Source organism: Propithecus coquereli, unplaced genomic scaffold, assembly GCF_000956105.1.
Source record: "Propithecus coquereli isolate 6110/MARCELLA unplaced genomic scaffold, Pcoq_1.0 Scaffold119, whole genome shotgun sequence".
Lineage (NCBI taxonomy): Eukaryota > Metazoa > Chordata > Mammalia > Primates > Indriidae > Propithecus > Propithecus coquereli.
The window spans coordinates 3,536,428-3,556,825 of NW_012135969.1; the positions used below are offsets into that span (position 1 = coordinate 3,536,428).

A 20,398-nucleotide genomic window follows, 5' to 3' on the forward strand; every position below is an offset into this window, starting at 1 on the left:
ATAACCTGCTGACAAACTTTTCTGTAAAAGCCCAGATAGCAAATACTTTAGGCTTTTCAGGCCATAGGATCCCTGTAGCAACTATGCAACCCTGCCCTTGTAACCACAAACAACCACAGACAGACAATATGTAAATGAATGGGGGTGACTGGGTCCAAATAAAAATTTATTTACCCAAACAGGAAGCAGCCTACATTTGGCCCACAGCAATCATTTGCCAGCCCTGGCCTTGATCCCCAATATTATCAATGGATAATAGATCCATACCCCAGATTCTCCAGGCCCATCACATTTTCAAACATGTTCATCCTTTTCCACATTATGTGGCAAAACTCACGTCCCAAATCCTTAAGGTTATTTCCAGGGCAACACAGAGGGTTGTAAAAGCAAACCATGGTTTGAAATTCTATAAAACATTATGAATCACTGTCCTGGAAATATAAGCTTCAATATTTCACAACTATTTTTAGCAACAGAAACTGAATACCCATAGCTCCTTCTGTTTTCACAGAAATAGCTGAGAAAATTAGCTTGTTTCACCATTTTGTCTATAACAAGACTTTTATAGGTTATTTGGGTAAGGTAAAGCTTTTTTCTTCCTGTCCCTATTTTAAGAAAAAAAAATCCATTAAAAAAGTCTTCATAAGAACATACTACAAACTCCATGGCTCAGTGTTTGGTTCAAAATCTTTCTGGAATCGCAGACCAGAATCTGCGAAATCTGATGAAGCTATTCACCCTCCATCTGGAACAAAGCACATAAAAATTGTGTATAATATTAAAGGGTTTATAGACCTCTTAGAGCCTATTCATGAACTACTAGGTGTCCAAGGACTTCAGGTGTTTCTTTTTCTCTCCCATTTTCTCCTTTCTTCTTCTCTCCCAGTCACAGTTCTCCTACTGCACCTAATCCTATCTGTCTCACCAGTTTCTTCCCACAGCAATATAGAAAGAACTCCAAGAGATCTGGGCTTGAACCTCAGCTTAATCACTTACTAGTCTTGCCTTCCCTGCCTTGTGGGGAAAAGGACCCCAAGAAAGTATGAGTAGTGTCAGAGAGGAAAGCAGGCCAAGTTTCTGGATCATGCTACCAGAAAGAAAACCAAACTACTTTGGACCTAAGACTATCTGTGGCATTAACCACTAGGCCCATGTGAGAGCTCCTGACAACCTTTATAGTTACACACAGTTTAAATAGTCATATTAATGTTGCATCCGTACTTTTCAAATATAATCATGATTCCAAACATCTGTCCTGTAGTTTCCACAGATATCCTTATATATGCAAGATCATATGTTCCAATGTTTGCTTTCAGGGGAAAAAGCTCAGTGTAAGTAGAATGCATCTTGCTGGATATTTCACTCTTCAGTTTTAATTTCTTCAGGACTAGGAAACAGATTTTTTTTCTATTATCTTTTGTCTATATCTTTCCTTTCTGAATTTTTCAAACCTTTGGGAGTAGAGAAAAAACCAAGGGAAGAAGATAAGATAGTCATTTATTTATTTAGTCCACAAATATTGAGCACCTAAATCTACCATCCACTATTCTAGACGTCAAAAGTCCCCACCCCCAAGGCTTTCATTCTGATGGGAAGAAAAAGGTAACACAATAAACACACAAAAAGTATAGTATGTTATTAGTTGGTGATAAGTGCTACAGAAAAAAAATACAGCACAGACCATGAATAGAGAGTGGAGGTTGGGGAATGAGTTGCAATCATCGATAGGTCAGGAAAGACCTACTAAGAAGGTGACATTTCAGCAAAAATGAGGTGAGAAAGTGTATCACTGTCACTGCACCACTTAAATCCTCTCCTTTCCCTTTTCACCATTTTTGTGCCGCCTCTTTCCCACTACAGTGTGCTTTGTTCCTAACATCCAGTACCTGAAGTTTTTCTTCAGAGGACGCCTAGAGATGACACAACAGAGCATCTCCCCAGCACTGCACTTGCCCAATCCCCCCATCGCAACCCCAAAGGCAGGAAAGAAACCATGCTGGAGTTGCTGCACAAAGCCAGAGAAAGAAAGGTACTGGGATCCCCACTGAGGCCTCCATGTATCTTCCATTAATCCTTTACATGGCTCTGATGCTTTTATATTAAAAAAGCAATTTCATGTACATTATCTCAAGTACCACTCAGGCTGTTATCCTTTAAGGACCTCTCCTTTAGCCCTTCCCTCCAATATGCTCTTCAATCTCATTAATCTCTATTCATCAGTACAAAAATATTGAAGGTGGAAGAATTGGAAAGAATATCACTTGTCCCTGGCTTTGCAGACTTCTAGAGATGTCCCAGTCCCTGCTGGCATACCCAGGACGGGGGCTAAGGGCAACCCAAGAACGTAGCCATTCTCTTTCAATGTCAACACTGTTTTCAAGTAACTGCAGGTCAGGGATTCCATCTATTCATTCCCCCTCCATAGTGGCCCACAACATCCATCAGGTGTTTATATTAATATATTCAAGGGAGAGGCTACTCACTCCATATGGTAAACCATTTACCCACAATTTTGTGTAAAGAGCCCTGGAGTAGAACAGAGTGCTGCCTCGATATACCTTTACTAAATATCAAAAGATGGGTCAAGCCCTTAGTAGGCACTGGCAATAAGAAGATGACCAATGCGGATGGCTGAACCTTTGCTTTCAAGGCTTTCATAATGCACTGGAGATGACAAACACAGCCCAGTACAAAGGGCCATGTAGAGGACAATAGTTATTACCAAAGAGCCATGGGAGTACAAAGGAAGGATTGGGGGTGGGGGGAGTTCCAAGAGGGCATCACAGAGAGACCTTCGAGCTGGATGCGGAAGGACAGATGAGTTTAATCTCAAAGTGGGGACGCTCGTTCCTGCTGGCGGGAACCGGATGAGCCAAGGCAGCGCTGGGGCAGAGAGCAGCTGGCATCCCTGGGCGCTGGTGCAAGGGGGTTAAACATCTCTGGGCCTTGGCTCAGAAACCTGTGGCAATCGCACTCTGAAAGCGCTTGGGAAAACTGCAAAACTCGTGTTGCTTTTCGCTGAGGCTACGACCCAGCCGTTAAGGCAGGAAGCCCTGCGAGAAGCCCGTGAGGACGCAAACGCCGCGAACCGAGTCCTCCACGCCTCCATCCTCTGCTTGCTAAAGTATACACTGTTGCTCACACACAAGAGGGAAGAAAAAAGACCAGGGCGTGTGGGTAACCCCTGCGGAGGCGGGCTCAGCCAGAGCTTGGCCCGAGGTGCGCGAGCCCCAGTCGGCCGCAGAAGTGCGGCCTCGCCCTGGAGCGATTCCCGCCGTCGCCCGGCCCCGCACGCGGAAGCCCAGGCCGCGGCCCCCACCGCCCCTCGGCACAGTCCGGCACCTCCCGCCGCAGCCCCAGTCGCCGCGGCCGCTCCAGCGCCTCGCAGCCGCGAAATCCGGGCCTATCCCGCGGTCGGGCTTCCTCCGCCCTCTTCGCTGTGACGAATCGGCGCCCGGCTGGGAAAATATCCAAATTCGGGGAGTTTTGAGGAAACTGTGAGGCCTGAAAAAAATCCTTGACTGTACTAAGCGTCATTGCGACCTCACTAGAAGGCTTATTTTTCTCAAAAGAGTCGGGGAGGGCCCAGAAAAATAATTAAGGAGAGTGTTGAAAGTGCGAGTGCGGAAGCTCCGGACGCGAGGGGCGGGGCGTGCGCCGGACAAAGGGAAGCGAAGCCGGAGCTGCGGGCGCTTTTTCTGCCCGCGGGTGAGTGTTTTCAAGTGGGCCGGACCGGGTCGGAGGGGGCGAGTGGTAGTGTCCCCGCTTGGCTGGAACCCGAGTTCCGCGGGGTCGCTGGGGTTCAGGCTTGACCGTGGAGCCAGAGCTGGGAGCCGGTGGCGGCCTCCTTGAGGCCTAGCGGAGCGAGGGTTGGGAGGCAGCCCCATCTGGGGCCCCTCCTTGGAGGCAAGATTTGCTTCTTACGCTAACCTCCCGAAATCGGTCAAAGCACCTGTGCATACTCCCCTTTAGGGGAATTTCTAGTAGAGTGCATCCTCCAAGACAAACTTACAGGAAGCCCTAGGGGCAAGACTAGCTGGTGGTTCTCAGCCCCAGGAAGGTGGTTCCTTCTCTGGTCCGGCAGCGACTGGAGGACTCACGGTGTGGCTTGGAGTGAAGAGCAAAATCTCCGAAAACAGTTTGGCCCGGGTTTGAAACCCAACTCTGGCCCTTCCTCGCTGCGTGGCTTTAGACAAGTCACTTACACTCTCCAAGGCTCCCTTTTTCATCTGTAAAATTAGGATAGCAGGACACATCTCAAGAGTTGTCGTTGATTGTTAAGTGTTGTAGTGTAATAAGCCTATCCCATGTAAGGTACTTATTCAACAAATACAGAGTATCTATTTTATGGCAGGCACCAGGGATGGACAAATGTACAAGCGCACTGTTAGAATTTATATTCTGGCGAAGGAGAGCAATAATTTTAAAGTGTTAACAATAAAGTGTAATGTACAGGGAGCTTGTGGCAGTTGTCAGGGCTCCCCACAGCAAGGCCGGCTGGATGATGACAGCTCCCTTAATGTGAGCAGGAAGGAAATGTACACTAGAGTCAAAGGTTTCTGGCTGTTCTTTAAGGAAAGAGGAAAACCCAGGTCAGACCATTGAGAAAATATACTGTTTATTTCTACACCAGGACTCCTAATCCTAATGCTCCAGGGAATTTCCTTAAAATGCAAAATAGAAGTAAAAAATCATGTTTGTTTCACATACGTTGGATTATTAAAGTACTCCAGTAGTAGCAGGAGTTTGCTTTCTTTCTCAAAATGAATTTTTTTTTTTCTCTTTGTACCTTACTGTTTGTGGTGTATATTGGTGTAAAAAACAAGCTCACATGTGTCTGATCATGTTGTGAGCTGGTAATATTAGGACAAAATTTCTTAAAGAATTGATCTAGATACTGGGAATACAATAATAAATTAGATGGTCCCTGTTCCCAAGCAGCACACAATCTAGCCATATTGATAGGTAAAAAATGTTATAATAAGCAATATGATAGATCTGTGTAAACAGGATGGGAATACAGATGAAGAAGGAATGATTAATTCTGCCCAGGTAATTTATCAAGAAAGTTCCATTGAGGATATAAATTTTGAAATGGGCTGTGAAGGATGAATAAAAGTTTTTCAGATAAATTCTCAAAATTTATTCCCAGCACTTACGAAGCTGTTTACCATTATAAGAGAAGGTGAAGCTCATTATCATACCGGTTACCTTTTCCACCACTTCCCGGAATAAAATGCTGCCCTATTTTCATTAAAAGTTGTTACCCTAAAAGCAGGGAAGAGCTGCCTGTCAGGGAGCTGTCAGTATCTGGTAGGCCTTGTTGGGGTGGACACACATCACATTCTATTGTCATTATCTTTCTATCAGTCTTATTAAATGTTTACATTACATCAGCAAAATGTTTTCCATACAAGAGGTAGCTTAGTATCATAAGAAAAAACCTGAAAGTATATTTCTAAATATCCCAGTAACTTGTTTTAGCCATTTAATTCTAATCAACCAAATGACCTCCAAGAATGAGTAAAATATGCAAAATGCTTGATTACTGGGAGATAAGGTGAAGTAATTTTACTCAGAAATACCAGTTAAATTTCCCTATTCTTTAGGAAAACATTCTCATGCTTGCTGAGTTTTGATTCTCTTTTTTTTTCCTTTTTTTCTTTTTTTTTATTTTAGTGTCTCAGATTCATTCTTAAGGAACTGAGAACTTAATCTTCCAAAATGTCAAGTAAGTTTCAATTTTTATATTTATCAATCTATGTTAATAAGAGACTAATGCCCTAGCAAATGGGAATTCCAAAATACTCTCATTTTTTTTTTCTTCAAAACAGGACCATTGGTAGTTTTGTTGCATAGTATTATATCTCAGTTGTTTACAAGAAGTTATTTATTTTCTTTCAAACAGAAAGACCATCTTATGCCCCACCTCCCACCCCAGCTCCTGCAACAGTAAGTTTTAATTTTCTTGTTAATGTAATAGCCAAGTCTGGCCTTGATACAAAAACCCAGATGTCTTCCAGTGACAGTCACTCAATCATCACAGCAACAGGATGAAAATTTCAGCTAAAAAAACAGCACTTCCTACTAAATAAAATAATTCTTTGCATCTTACCTTGAACCAACCCCAACATTTAAGGAAACATACTGTGAAATTCCAACCTCCTATGCTCAGTTTATTTTTTTTAAATGGGAAATAAATGACAAGTTTAACACTTCTTATTAATCTTCACTATTCAGAGTCTTTAAGTCAATATTGAGTGAATGCTCATTGTGGCATTTTTTAAAAAACCTAACCTTCAGCTGGTTACATTTTCCTCTCCTTTCTTGTCTCTATATAAAATTTTCATGTTAAATCAAACAATAAGCTTCTAGTTCTATAACTACACTCATTGTAAATCATTATTTTCAAGCTGTTCAAGTGAGGATTTCATTATCTATGGGTCAGATCTTGCTATTGAATCTTATTCCACTCTATAAATTATATTTTATCGGTTTAGGGATATATATGTTTCAAGGTATCTAAAAAATAGTTGTGAACTAGTTTTTCCACACAGCAATCTCTGGCCCAGCTTGGTCAGCATGTAAAATAATTTTCCAACCCACAAAACGAATTTAACAGGAACTGTTCAGGCCTTGCTGAAATGGCTTCCTTGTTGGTTTTTGGGGTGGGTTTTTTTTGTTTGTTTGTTTTTGTAAAACACTGTTAACATGACCATAGCCTACAAAATCAGTTCTTTAATAGCTGTTAGTCCTTCCTTCCATACCCCCTCCCACCTAAATTTCAGGCTAGTCTACTTTTCACTACTAATTAGGTTCTTGTGTAATTTTGTTTTCTCCATTAGATAACAACCAATCTTACTAACCCTCAGATATATGTTTTAGTTACATTTATCAACAATTTGTTTTTTCTTAGTGAGATGCTTTAAAAAGAGATACTGTATCATAAGTTCTCGGTTCAATTTCTATAATATACAGTACAGTCTTCAAAGTTAATTCCAATAGATCTTAAAGTCCTGTGCTTGGTTTGTTTTCTTTCTTAAATGAAAAAACATTTCTTATGACCATCTCCATGGCATTCTGCTAGTGGCTATACAGGTGGAGTTGAACAATTGAGATTCTGACCTCAAAGACCTAACCATGTACTTCAGCTTTGGAAATGGTATAATTATATTGTTTTAATTTCAATATTTTTTCTTAGTTCCCTTATTTTTCTTACATTATTGCCTCAGTATGTTGAACAGTGATTCTCATTGTTTATGCAACTTTTGAAGGTGTCATTTTGACGTAAATACTGTTTTCGACAATGTATAATATCTGGAGGACAAACTTGATTTTTTGAGATTAAAGTATTTCAAAAACCAAGTGTCCCCTTATGACTTCTCATATGTAGAAAGGGATTTTTTTTTTGCCTTTTTTAGTCATTATCTCTGTACCATTATAATTTCACATTAACACACAAAATATAGAAGACTAGGGATTAGAACATCCAACAGAATGGATACTAAATGAATTATTCTCCTTCCTTCTTACCATTATCTCTACCACCACCACCACCACCACCACCACCACAACCACCCCAATGTACCACTCCAAGTAATATACACTTCTTTTGTGTCTTTGATACTTCATCTGTGTTCTGCCTACTTAACATATGTTTGATTTGCGTCTTCTCTAACTATATAAACTAGAAATTGATCAGTTGTTCTCTTTTCTCCCAAAGAGTATCAAATGTAATATCTGCTTGAATGTCTTTCTTTCGGGACACTAAGGATATGTGCAGCGGCATGTTTTAGGAAGCTGTGTTTTGTGTCACCTACAGCTTAGTTGGAATGTGTTAAGTGTATTTTCCATTACACAATTCAGAACTGATATTGTTAATTGCATGTAAAAATGAAGTTACTGTCACTTGTTTTGATTGAGTTTCCTTGGGTAAAACACCCTGGTCTCTTTTTGCTACATTCTTTTTATGCATTATACCTTGGTTCTCATGAACATTGAACGTCATTGTATTAACCACAAGGCCACTGCTATATAAGAGCCCATTTGTGATTACATCAACACATAGTTCACAAAAACCAAGAGTTCTGTTGCTGAAACTAGCAGCTGTGTTTTGAAAGGGTGAGAGCTATCAGGAAACTAGATGAAAAAAGAAAGTTCAAGTCTATCAACTAGAAAAATAGTTCACATTAAGATTAAATGCAGAAATTGTTCATGATTGACCTATAGAAGATGGATCAAAGAAGAAATGGAAGAGAAATCCTATAAAAGAATGACTGGGTTAAAAAGATCAGATAGTACCCCAGAATAAAATCCATGCATTTCTTACAAGTCTTTGTTTTGAAATCATATATGTTACATCCATTGAATCCAACATATGTTCTTTTCAATTGACAAATCCTGGCTTCCCGATTTGAGTCTCTTCTCATTTCTCACATTACATAAAATGGTTTAAAACTGTCTTTGAAAGCAGATTCATTTCTTGTTTTTATTTGTTTTTAGTAGATGAATACATTGGTGGCATCCACATAACTGTCAAATAAATTGTGTTTTGTTTTGCATGTAGTGTTTTCAGAGTTCTAGTTTATCACACATCAAGCCTTCCTATCTCAGACATTGTATACCGCTAAGTTGTTACATCATACTATTGACCATAAAGTAATCCTGAATGTTTGAAACACTTCATTGGATTGCTTATCTCAAAAAACAAACCATGCGTGTTCATGCTCACACAAACACCCCCAGCCCCTGCAAAAAAGAAAGAAAAAGAAAAAAACACTTGCAGACAGGTTTCTCAATGAAAGAAAAATTGAATTTCCTCAATGAAAGAACAATTACAACACATCATTGCTTGTTTAAATTCAGGTTGCTTTTGCATGCCATATGCAGATCATTTTTCATTTCTGTGTTTTCCTCGTTTGAGCTCATTTCTCATTCGTGTTTTTGTCTCATTTGTTTCCATCAGCAAATGCCCAGCACACCAGGGTTTGTGGGATACAATCCATACAGTCATCTCGCCTACAACAACTACAGGCTGGGAGGGAACCCGGGCACCAACAGCCGGGTCACGGTAGGAGAATCAACTATTACAGCCTCCGGCAAACAACTGGAATTAACCAGAAATGCCTTCAGAGTTAGGTCCTTTTGAATCATGAGCACAGCCATTAAAAAAATTTTTTTAACCTGGCTTTTTGACTATTTTAAACATTCGTCGTACGATCTTACACTGAAAAAATAGTGAGATCTGGATATGTATGTGAAAGAAAAGAAAAGTCCATTCTGTTTGGTGGTCAGTAGGGATAAAGCCTTGAGCACTTAATGCTTGTACTATGTGTAGACAAATCAAAAATTTCTTATGGTTAAATACCCTTTTTGAAATGAAGAGTATCTTTCATTTTTTTAAGGTAATTGGCATTAGTCTCAAGGACTCAGTTGCTTAGTAAAGGCTGGGCTTTCAGACCTGGCTTTTTCAGGGCTGGAAAGCTTTTGGCTGGCCTACCAGTTTGAATTGCTACACATAATTATTTGTCTTTTGGATTTAGTAGTTCACTTTCTAATTGAGACTCATTTTTCTGTAATTACAAAGAGAAAAAGATTTTAATATCATCTCAAAGAATTGCAGAATAAAAGTTGAATGCAATTAATTTGAAGTATCAAACCAGATATGTATAAAAAGTACATTTCTAATCCATCCTATGAGAGATATGATTTCTGAAACTTAGGACGTTTTATTTAACTGATCCATCTAACATGTCAAAATTGAATGATATACTTCTAAGTTTTTGTTTTGGGATCATCTTAAACTTCAAGGAAGTTTAGGTACCAAAAAAAGCAATTACTGTAAAAATGACTTACTAAAAATAAATCCAAAAGTCAAATATTTAACATACATTGAAATGTGTTGTTGGTGAGAATTTATACAACCCAGAATGGCTGTATACTTTTTAATACCAAGTTTTCATTTGATATATTCATAAATAATAAGTACCTTCTATTAATGTAACTTCAAAAAAGCCCTCTCACCCTGTAGTCAAGCTAGAACTGAAAGTTTGTAGCTATCAAACTGAATGTCTATCTTGGTAAGCATATTGCTTAGCTTGATAGGTTTTGTTTGTCTAAATTTTTCATTGTTTCTGCATAATTTGTACTTCATAAGCATATCAAGTTTTATGTGCCATGCATATTTCATGGTATCCGAAAAGAATTCTGACAAAGTGTGTGTATGTATGCATTTCACAATGCATACAATTTTTATGTGCATCAGTACATGTTTTTCCCTGGCCTAAATGTGTTGTTTCACAAGTGTAACAGTTGGCAAGGTTTTCAAATGATAAAGAACATTTTAATTTAAACAATGGGCAGAATCGATTATGGATCATTCATGTTAATGCACAAATTCATGGGTAGTAAATGAGAGAATGATTACATTTAATAGCTCTATACAGTCACCTCTTGATTATCTATGTTAATGGAATAGAAATGGTAACTATAATATTAAAATAATTTGGTCTCGGTTTATATAAGCATTTTGTTTCTCACTTGAAAGTAGCTGTGGGGGTTCACCGTTAATAAAGTGAGATCATTCAGTGGAGTCTTACTAGGAAAAGAAAGTGCATCACTGTCTCTGGGCCGGGGTCGATCATCTGTTTCTTCCCGTCCCTTCCTGGTGAATTTTAAGAACCCAGCATCTGGAGTGAGCACTACTTCAGGGTAGATTAGTATAGAAAGTTGTTGGGCATGCAGAAATTTGGTGTTTTGGTCCTTTGTGGTTGTTTTCTTTGTATTTTTGTCCTCTTAACACCAGGTTGAGGTATAATCATACTGCTGTATGAAGAAAGGCTTAGAAAATTTTCAGGTTTTACACTATCTGTTTTTATATATTTAATTTAAGCAGTGTTGGGACTCAATAATGCTGATTTTGACTATTACAAAAGTATTTTAATTTTAATATGACCCCATTTATGCATTACTTTTGGGAGGACTTCTATTTGGTGGTGGTGTCTATGAAGCCCTGTGAAGTAGCTTCCTGACTATACAGAATGTTGGGTTTCCCTGATGATTCCAGTATACTTGGATAGTTTTCAGACAATAAGCACTTTTGGAGTGCTTATGAGAGCTATGAGTTGGAATTCACTCCTAGTCACTTCTTTATTCAGATCATGATTAGCATTCTCTTAGTACAGGTATGAAAACAGATTGAGACAAAAATATTAAAAACAGCATATTTCTGTACATTAGCGGAAATTCTATCTCAGAAGAAACCCCTTAAATAAAACCCTACCAGAGAAACAGCTGAGAATTGGGAAAGAAACAACAAAAAACTTTTGACTAGCCAAGGTAAATTTCACAAAATCATGGACATTACTCGTAGGAGATTTCCTAGAACCTTACTCTTAAGTAAGCAGTTTTCCCTCCAAATCGTTGCAAATTGGAAAGAGGGAGAGTTGCTGCTAGAGGTGGGTTTCCTAGCAGCAACAAGGAAAGAAACAGATCAAAAAAGGAAACACACACTCCAAAAGCATAACCCTTGGGCCATTTAGTAAAGAGGGTCACAGCATAGCAAAGCAGTGGTTATTTCTAATCGAGCCTTACTAAGAAAAAGTTAAAGTGTGTTTAGCTTTTTTTTAAGGAGTAAAGAAATGTTTAAGACGTTGTAGAAAGATGTCTGTCTGAGATGTTAAATAAATTGGGGGTACGTAATGATATAAATCTTTACCATCCTGAAAACCAGCTGGAATTTCACTTTCTTATTGTTTGGGGGGAGGCGCGGTAAGTTGACTGGTCAATGTAATAAAAATGTGGCCTAAATGTAAAGCTGATTTGTGTGCCGTCCTTTGGGAGAAAGAGAAAATAAGTAAATCTGTTAATGTTATAAAATGCGATTCTTTGAAAAATATCAAAGAGCAAATATTACTATGTTTTTTACATCTTTTAATTCATACTTAAAGCTTGAAAGCATAGGCATTTTAGAATTCTTTACATCTAATTTTTTAAAGAATTGTTTGCAGTAGTCTTACCACCTTCAATTATGGGCACAATTCCAACTTTATTCATAAACCACTTCGTGGAATTCTGAAGGTTTTTGTTGGCTATGAATTGGAAATGTTTTCAAATAACTTCATGTGTGAAGAAGCAGACTTTTACGTGTCTCTTCCTCTGAATCCATAACATAAGGTTAGCCTCATAGGAATTCCACTTTCCCCTGAAAGAACTCCTGTAAACTCTGACACAGATCTTCTCCTACTGGCTGCTCAGCCCACCATTGACAGTTTCCATGCCCGTGGCTCCCCCCACTCACTGCCCACTGTTGGCTAAAAACAGGGTCTGTCTGCATGGGCACCAGCGTGAGGTGTGGTAAGAATGCATGGGAGGAGCAGAAAGAGAGGAAATGCTGCTTCAAAGATGAAATGCTTTCTAACAACTTCGTCTGTGAAGAAGCAGCGTTATTAAAAAGCATACGGGGGAGGGGGAGGAGGGGACGGGTATACGCATACACAAAGAGTGCGATGTGCACATCCGGGGATGGACATGCTTGAAGCTCAGACTTGGGGGGGGAAGGGCAACATACGTAACCTAAACATCTATACCCCCATAATAGGCTGAAATAAAAAAAAAAAAAAGCATACAGGGAAGGAGGGAGACCCTTGTAGGAACAGGAAGCATTTCTTGATCACACGGGACGGACACAATCCTTAAACCTTAAACTAATCCTTAAACTGTGCTAATCCTTAAACCCTTGAATGAAACTAAGGTTATGCTGGGTCCCAGCCCAGAATGGAGGACTGTCCCTGGGGCTTATCACAGCTGCAACAGAAGGGGGAGAGAACAAAATGTCACTTTAGTTTTCTTATGGAGATTTGCCAATCTGTGTTTTGATGATTAGAATAAAGCCAGCACGTCTTTCACCCAGCCTGGCAGGGAGAGTCGGTATCAGGGATCTCCCAGAAATTTGGAAATTAAGCGTGATTCGGCCATTATTTTTCTTACTCTGGGTTCTTAGTCAAATGCAGTCATGTATGATAAGAGGAGACTAAAAAGTTCACAAATAGTCACTCTTGGATTGGCATTATCTGTAAGGTCCACCAGAAGCTGTCTGGCATCTCTCACCTAGATCTCAGACCATAGAAAGAACCGATCACTCAATCTTTCTCTTTCCTTCCTTTCTTATTTTTTCTCACCTACTTTTTTCTTTACATTTAAAAAAAAATTTTTCAGTCTTCTCCCCTCCCCCTCCTTTTCTTCTGTCTCCCTTTTCCTTCACATCCCATCTTTACTTTTCCTCTTGTGTCTTTCCCACAAAACCAAAAATTTTTAATGGAATGGAGCTTCTTGATATAAGACCTCAAAAATAACATAATCAGACCCCGTGTCTGCCAGTTCTCTGTTCCTGATAAACTTGTTTGCTCCCACACTGTGATTAGGACTAAGGACAAAGAACAGTGTGACTTTAGTTCACTCTTCTCGATTTCCTTTATAAGACATCCGCTAGATAACAGACATAGAACCTCAAGAGAAATAAAGTCTCTGGTCATGGTAAAGGAGACCAGAAGGTCTATTTTTTCTTTTCCTTTCTGTTTTTGTGTTTGTCTTCGAACCTGAGAGGTGGTTTTGTGTTGTTGTTGATGTGGGGGTGCATTCCTGACACAGTGCTGATAGATACAGAGTTCCCTGTAGACAGTGTGAGTGTGGTAAGTGCTTAAGGGTTCAGATTCTGCTGCAGATAATCAAGTGTTGACTGTATGTATAATGGTAATTGGGCAAAATAAAGGGTGCCAGGTAATGTCCTAAATGTGAGACGCTTGATAACTATATATTTTCAATGTGTGGATTATTATGTAATATTTTATTTGTTCTTACAGCCAAGTTGTCAAAGCAGTGGCAACTGCTAAGTAAAACATTGAAAAATTATGTGCTTAAAGTCATTTTCTTTTGATGTGAACATTTCTGAATTTGCAGTGATAGCTATTTTCAGTGGAGAATATATAAGAATCTTGTATCCATGGACGAGTAGAAGAAAGGCGCATTAGAATTTTTTAAGGGACTCTCTTTTCAGTTTGCCGGTGAACTCCTTGCAATTGAATAATGAGTGTATTTAACTCTTTTGTAGGCATCCTCTGGTATTACGATTCCAAAACCCCCAAAGCCACCAGATAAGCCGCTGATGCCCTACATGAGGTACAGCAGAAAGGTAGGTGCCCAGAAAAGTAGGAGTAAGGACTGCTGTCTTTACTTCTTTATTTCTTTGATCTGCATCTGATTTCAGATTGGCTTAGCCAGCTTTTCTGTGCATATTCAGAGAAAAGGACAAAAATTGTAGTTTTTAAAGCAATTAATTCTGATTTTAAAATTTCAGAACTAAAATCCAGTAAGAAAGAACATGATTAAATAAACTGTTAAAATTCTTAAGATAGAATGTTTGTAGCCATAAAAGTAATGTCTTTTGGAGAATATTTAACATGAGAAACTTAACTTAACATGAGAAACTCACTTAACATGAGAAACACGTTAAGTGAAAAAAGGAATACATGAGACTACATGTACTAGTATCTTATTTTTCTAAAAATAATAGCAACCACGTAGTTTGAAGGGGAAAAAAAAAAGCCAGAAGACAATGGTTATCTCTAAGCAGTAAGCTTATGGTAATTTTTATTTTCTTTATACTTCCTTGAATCTTCCAGTTTTCTTGTTGATGAACCTACATCACTCTTTTTTTTTTTTCTTTTTTTTTTTTTTTTTTTGAGACAGAGTCTCACTTTGTTGCCCTGGCTAGAGTGAGTGCCGTGGCGTCAGCCTGGCTCACGGCAACCTCAGACTCCTGGGCTCAAGCAATCCTACTGCCTCAGCCTCCCAAGTAGCTGGAACTACAGGCATGCGCCACCATGCCCGGCTAATTTTTTCTATATATTTTTAGCTGTCCAATTAATTTCTTTCTATTTTTGGTAGAGACGGGGTCTCGCTCTTGCTCAGGCTGGTCTCGAATTCCTGAGCTCAAACGATCCGCCCGCCTCGGCCTCCCAGGGTGCTAGGATTACAGGCGTGAGCCACCGCGCCCGGCCCTACATCACTCTTAAATTAAAAAACTTAGCTCATATCTTTATTAAAAGGGGAAGAGCATTTTAGTTACTACTAGCAATTTTTCAACTTCTGTTTATAATTATTATATATGTATTTAACGATGTGATATTGTTATGCAAATTAACCACTTTTCTTCCAGATTCACATGAACTTTTAGAAACATAGACTATATTATTGAGTTAACTCATATTAAGTGTCTATAGTGATGGGAGATATTCTTGGCCTATCAAGTTGAAGTATTTATGAGTGAAGTGACATAATATCTGAGATCCAACTTAAAATAATCCAACAGAGTAAAGATGAAATGAGATTGGCCAGCTGTTGATAATTGTTGGAGCAGGCTGATGAGTACATAGGAATTTGATACCATTCTCTCTGCTTTTATGTTTAAAAGTTTGCATATTAAAAAGCATTTTGTAAAATCTGTATCAGTCTTTTCTATTAGGCATCAGTATTGAAATTTCACCTCTTTCCTTTTTAAGGTCTGGGACCAAGTAAAGGCTTCTAACCCTGACCTAAAGTTGTGGGAGATTGGCAAGATTATTGGTGGCATGTGGCAAGATCTCACCGATGAAGAGAAACAAGAATATTTAAACGAATACGAAGCAGAAAAGGTAGGGTGGGGGTTGCAGTGGGATGGATACAGTGTAAAGTACATAGGCATTGGCTTATTATTTGTTAAAGAAGTGTAAGATTTGATCAGAAAGCTGAGGCTGCACTGAGGCTCCGTCTGTCTGGATCATCACTTAATTTCCCTAGGCCTCAGATTCCTTGTCTGTAAAAAGGAGATTATCACAACATCTGCTTACATCATATCTTTTGATGTTCAGATGAGATAATATAGGTCTATATTGTAACCTGCAAAATGTTAATTATAAAACTGAAAAACATTTGAATTTCAGATAGAGTACAATGAATCTATGAAGGCCTAGCATAATTCCTCGGCGTACCTTGCTTACATAAATGCAAAAAGTCGTGCAGAAGCTGCTTTAGAGGAAGAAAGTCGACAGAGACAGTCTCGCATGGAGAAAGGAGAACCGTACATGAGCATTCAGCCTGCTGAAGATCCAGATGGTAAGGAAAAAAAAAGTGGGGTTTTGTTTATGCTTTCTCTGAGAATTAAAACATGAGAAATCGTGTAAGTTTTTATTTATCCTAAATGGGGAAAAAAGCATAATTTAAGTGCCATTTCAGTATCTTGATTATTTTGAGTAAGATTTATATGTGAATTTCCCGCAGGAAATACGCTTTTCGGTGCAAAAAATAGCAAAAACTATTCATCGTTCATCAGAATCTTTGTACTCAGAATGCATGAAAGGTTTTTGATTCACAATTGGGATTTTGCCTCAGCTGCTTTTATAAAGCTAAATGCATTCTAGTTATAACCTGTCTTCTTATTGGTTCCCTAAATTTGCTGAATTAAAATCTCTTAAGGGAGAAGGTGAATGAGTATATGGAAACATTACGAGATTTCCTTTCCATTTAATTGAGAAATCCAACAAGAATTTATAAATATAGCTCATGATACCACCCATGAGGGTATACCCATACAAATTTTATACATACACACAAATCGCAGAGCTTCCCAGTTGGCATTCCATGAATAGTTTGCAGGTGTGCAGATTGCACTTCTGGTCCTCTGCAGCCAAGCAGGGTCTGAAGCTGCAGGGAGCCCCAGAGATAGCTACCTCCAGCTATGAGCACGCTCATCCACATATCTAGCATGTGGTGTAAATATTAATATTTCTCTGTGTGCTACTGTGTTGTGGAAAAGGTTGAAAGCTCTAGCTAAAAGCAACAACAATATCAAGAAAATAATTTGAGATCCCATCTTAAGGTGGCAGTAGCAAAGAGGAAGCTTGTAAGAACTGCAAAGAAGATACCAGTGAGGGAGGAAGCAGTACTGCCATCTAAAGACATGAATAAATTGATAAAAGGAGGGAAAAGTAATTTTTTAAAAGAATGTACTGGGATATTGACAAATGTTCTCCTAAATACAGACAGTAGAATATGATTCTATGGAGAATAGAATGTAGAATAGAAACAGCATTGAGTGCTAAGCAGAATCCGCAGTGCTAAAGACACACTAGCATAAGCATACCTTAATTACTCAAAGGGGATGAGTAATGCAAGAGAAACATACAGAACCAAGGAGTAGAAGAAGGTCCAATCTGCACATATTACGAGGAGGGGGTGGGGGCAGTGCAAGAAGAAACAAAGGCTTGCAACATAGAAACCATAAGTAGAAAATGGTTTTCATTAACAGCATGAACATTGAGATAGACTGAAGAGATTCACTCGGGAACAATCTCAAACTTCTGCTCATACTGTTTTTAAGTTTAAGATCAGATCTTAAAGCTGCTAGTAAGAAAGAACAGGTAGTAATTAAGATGCCAGTATGAGAATGACTGTAGACCTGGGGCCTCTTAGACTGAACAGAAAGAGGAAGATTTGGGAGGTGGAAATGCACATAAAACCAAGAGAAAGGTGGCATCTGCATGAGTAAACAGCTGCTGACTTCTGTAATAGAGAACTGTCAAAAGGTGGACAGGACACAGGCAATTATCCGCACAAGACAGTGAAGGCTTTTTTCAGTGAGACACTATTCTTGGGATAAATAGCTGGTGAATTAGATAATAACTAGAAAAGATAAACCCCTCACCCACCCCCCCCAAAATAGGAAGCAGACAACTAAAGTATAAGGAAGGACAAGCCCAAATTGCTTAGACTTTATTTCCCCTACCGATGGTCAACATTGGGACCATATAAATGAAAGAAGAAAGCAAACAACAACAAAAAAAGATAAACTTAGCACAAATGTATCATATATAACCTTAAAAGTGAAAAACTCTTCCTTAAAAAATAAAACGGGCCGGGCGCGGTGGCTCACGCCTGTAATCCTAGCACTCTGGGAGGCCGAGACGGGCGGATTGTTTGAGCTCAGGAGTTCGAAACCAGCCTGAGCAAGAGCGAGACCCCATCTCTACTAAAAATAGAAAGAAATTAATCGGACAACTAAAAATATATAGAAAAAATTAGCCGGGCATGGTGGCGCATGCCTGTAGTCCCAGCTACTCGGGAGGCTGAGGCAGAAGGATCGCTTGAGCCCAGGAGTTTGAGGTTGCTGTGAGCTAGGCTGACGCCATGGCACTCTAGCCCAGGCAACACAGTGAGACTCTGTCTCAAAAAAAAAAAAAAACCACTGTGTCTTATCCCAGTAGTTTTCATTTTAGAAGTATAATGGAGGTGTTAAACCATGACATAGCAGCACAACGTGGGCCTCTGTAGCAGGTTTTCCTGAAGTGTGCACTCTCCACTCTGGTGGGACACTGAGATGATTAGGTGGTTTAGAGAGGAACTTTTGTTTTAGTGTGTATTGCTTAAGAGAAAGCTCTTTTTTTTTTAAATGAATTAATTTAAAGAAAAATACTGCGCGAATACTAGTACAGGTTGTTAGCAGGTATGTGAAAACTGTGAAGGTAATAGAGCATAGGCTGAGATTAAGGGAACACTGTTGGGTTGCTACTCAAAATGAGCATATAAACCAGACCAGACCCAGACCACGTGTATATGAACTTGGGTAACACTGTTACCCCTTGACAACAACTAACTGGGTAAGTGGTAAATCGACAAAATTTAAAAGTAAATTTGGAATCACATTTTTTTTCTCTAAAATTGCTTAAGTGCCCTAATGGTTTTTTAATCTAATAAAATGTAAATGCTGGGAAATTGAATATTGCTAGAGATGTTTTCTCTGTTGTGATGTTAATTTTATAAATGGGCATCTTTATCAATTTTAAAGTGCTGCGGTGACAAAGATACCACCCAGTTCATATAATGTTCATCAGTTATTAAATGCCTTAAATTACTACCAAGAGAGTGAAACCTTGGGCAGAATTTCAGTTACTGCCGTCGTGTGTAGCCTTCACATTGATTGTGAGGCCAAAAGAGACATGGTTGTATCTCATTAGTGTTTCAGCCAAATCCTTCTCAGACATATAGCATCACTTAAAGATTGTAAGAAAAACTAATACCTTAGCCAGTGGACACATGATGTCCCGTGTGTGGTTCTTATGAAGTGCCTGCCCCAGTGCTCCCATGACATTGGTCAGGCCCACTCGTTAGGCCAGTGAGGGCCATAGTTCCTTGGTAATTATTAACCTTGTTACACTCTCCTGTTTATGGTGACTGGTGACCTAATTTCCAGAATAATTTGTTCATTCCAGATTATGATGATGGCTTCTCAATGAAGCATATAGCCAGTGCCCGTTTCCAGAGAAACCACCGCCTCATCAGTGAAATCCTTAGTGAGAGTGTGGTACCAGACGTTCGGTCAGTTGTCACAACAGCTAGAATGCAGGTCCTCAAACGACAGGTCCAATCTTTAATGGTTCATCAGGTACATAACATTTGTTATAATAAAATGGGCCTATGCCAGAAATCCCAGGTGACATGATTTTTTTTTTTTTTTTTTCCCGAGACAGAGTCTTGCTTTGTCACCCAGGCTAGAGTGCAGTGGAGTCATCAGAGCTCACAGCAACCTCAAAGTCCTGGGCTCAAGTGATCCTCCTGCCTCAGCCTCCTGAGTAGCTGGGACTACAGGTGTATCACCACGCTGCCTGGCTAATTTTTCTGTTTTTGTAGAGAAGAGGTCTCACTCTTGCTCAGGCTGGTCTCGACCTCATGGCCTCAAACAGTCCTCCCTCCTTGGCCTCCCAGAGTGCAAGAATTACAAGCATGAGCCACCACGCCCAGCTAACATGATTCTTATACCATGCATAAATATACCTGTTAAATATTTCAATCTTACCTGTTCCTGATTTGGGGAAGAGGTTTAAAGGAGTGGACCTTTCACAGAGGTTTAATAAGTTCGTCATTAAAAACTGTAACATAGAACCTTATAATGGAAAGTATGTTAATTAAGAAATACATGTGAGCTTAAGAATTTTGAGGCATCCTATCAGTCTTTACTGCTTCACTAATTGTTTTTTTCCAAAGGAATTGCTCAGGCCTTAAACAGCTTTAGCGTTGACTTTAATCAGTCGTCCATTTATGCTGCATTTTGGTTTTTTAAATCTTAGCTAGACTCCTATAATAAATTATTTAAATTAAAAATTCAAAACATTATTCAACATAGTATTTGAAAGTATGGACCATTATAAAATGAGACATTTTCTGTGTTTTGTATTTGCTTTAGAGAAAATAATTAAGCCTGATTATATGTCTTCCAGCGCAAACTAGAGGCTGAACTTCTTCAAATAGAGGAACGACATCAGGAAAAGAAGAGGAAATTCCTGGAAAGCACAGATTCATTTAACAATGA

The 20,398-nt window shown here is 39.1% G+C and overlaps 1 protein-coding gene across 1 annotated transcript in view; it reads left to right on the top strand.

Moving 5' to 3' along the window:
- Positions 1-3,621: 3,621 nt before the first annotated feature.
- SMARCE1 (SWI/SNF related, matrix associated, actin dependent regulator of chromatin, subfamily e, member 1) overlaps positions 3,622-20,398 on the top strand; it is a 19,988-nt gene continuing 3,211 nt past the window's right edge. Inside the window, 9 exon segments of the mRNA XM_012659785.1 lie at positions 3,622-3,708; positions 5,680-5,731; positions 5,909-5,952; positions 8,966-9,070; positions 14,108-14,188; positions 15,558-15,689; positions 15,978-16,149; positions 19,302-19,474; positions 20,307-20,396. Of these exon segments, the coding sequence (XP_012515239.1) occupies positions 5,725-5,731; positions 5,909-5,952; positions 8,966-9,070; positions 14,108-14,188; positions 15,558-15,689; positions 15,978-16,149; positions 19,302-19,474; positions 20,307-20,396 (804 nt within the window). The 5' untranslated portion in view covers positions 3,622-3,708; positions 5,680-5,724.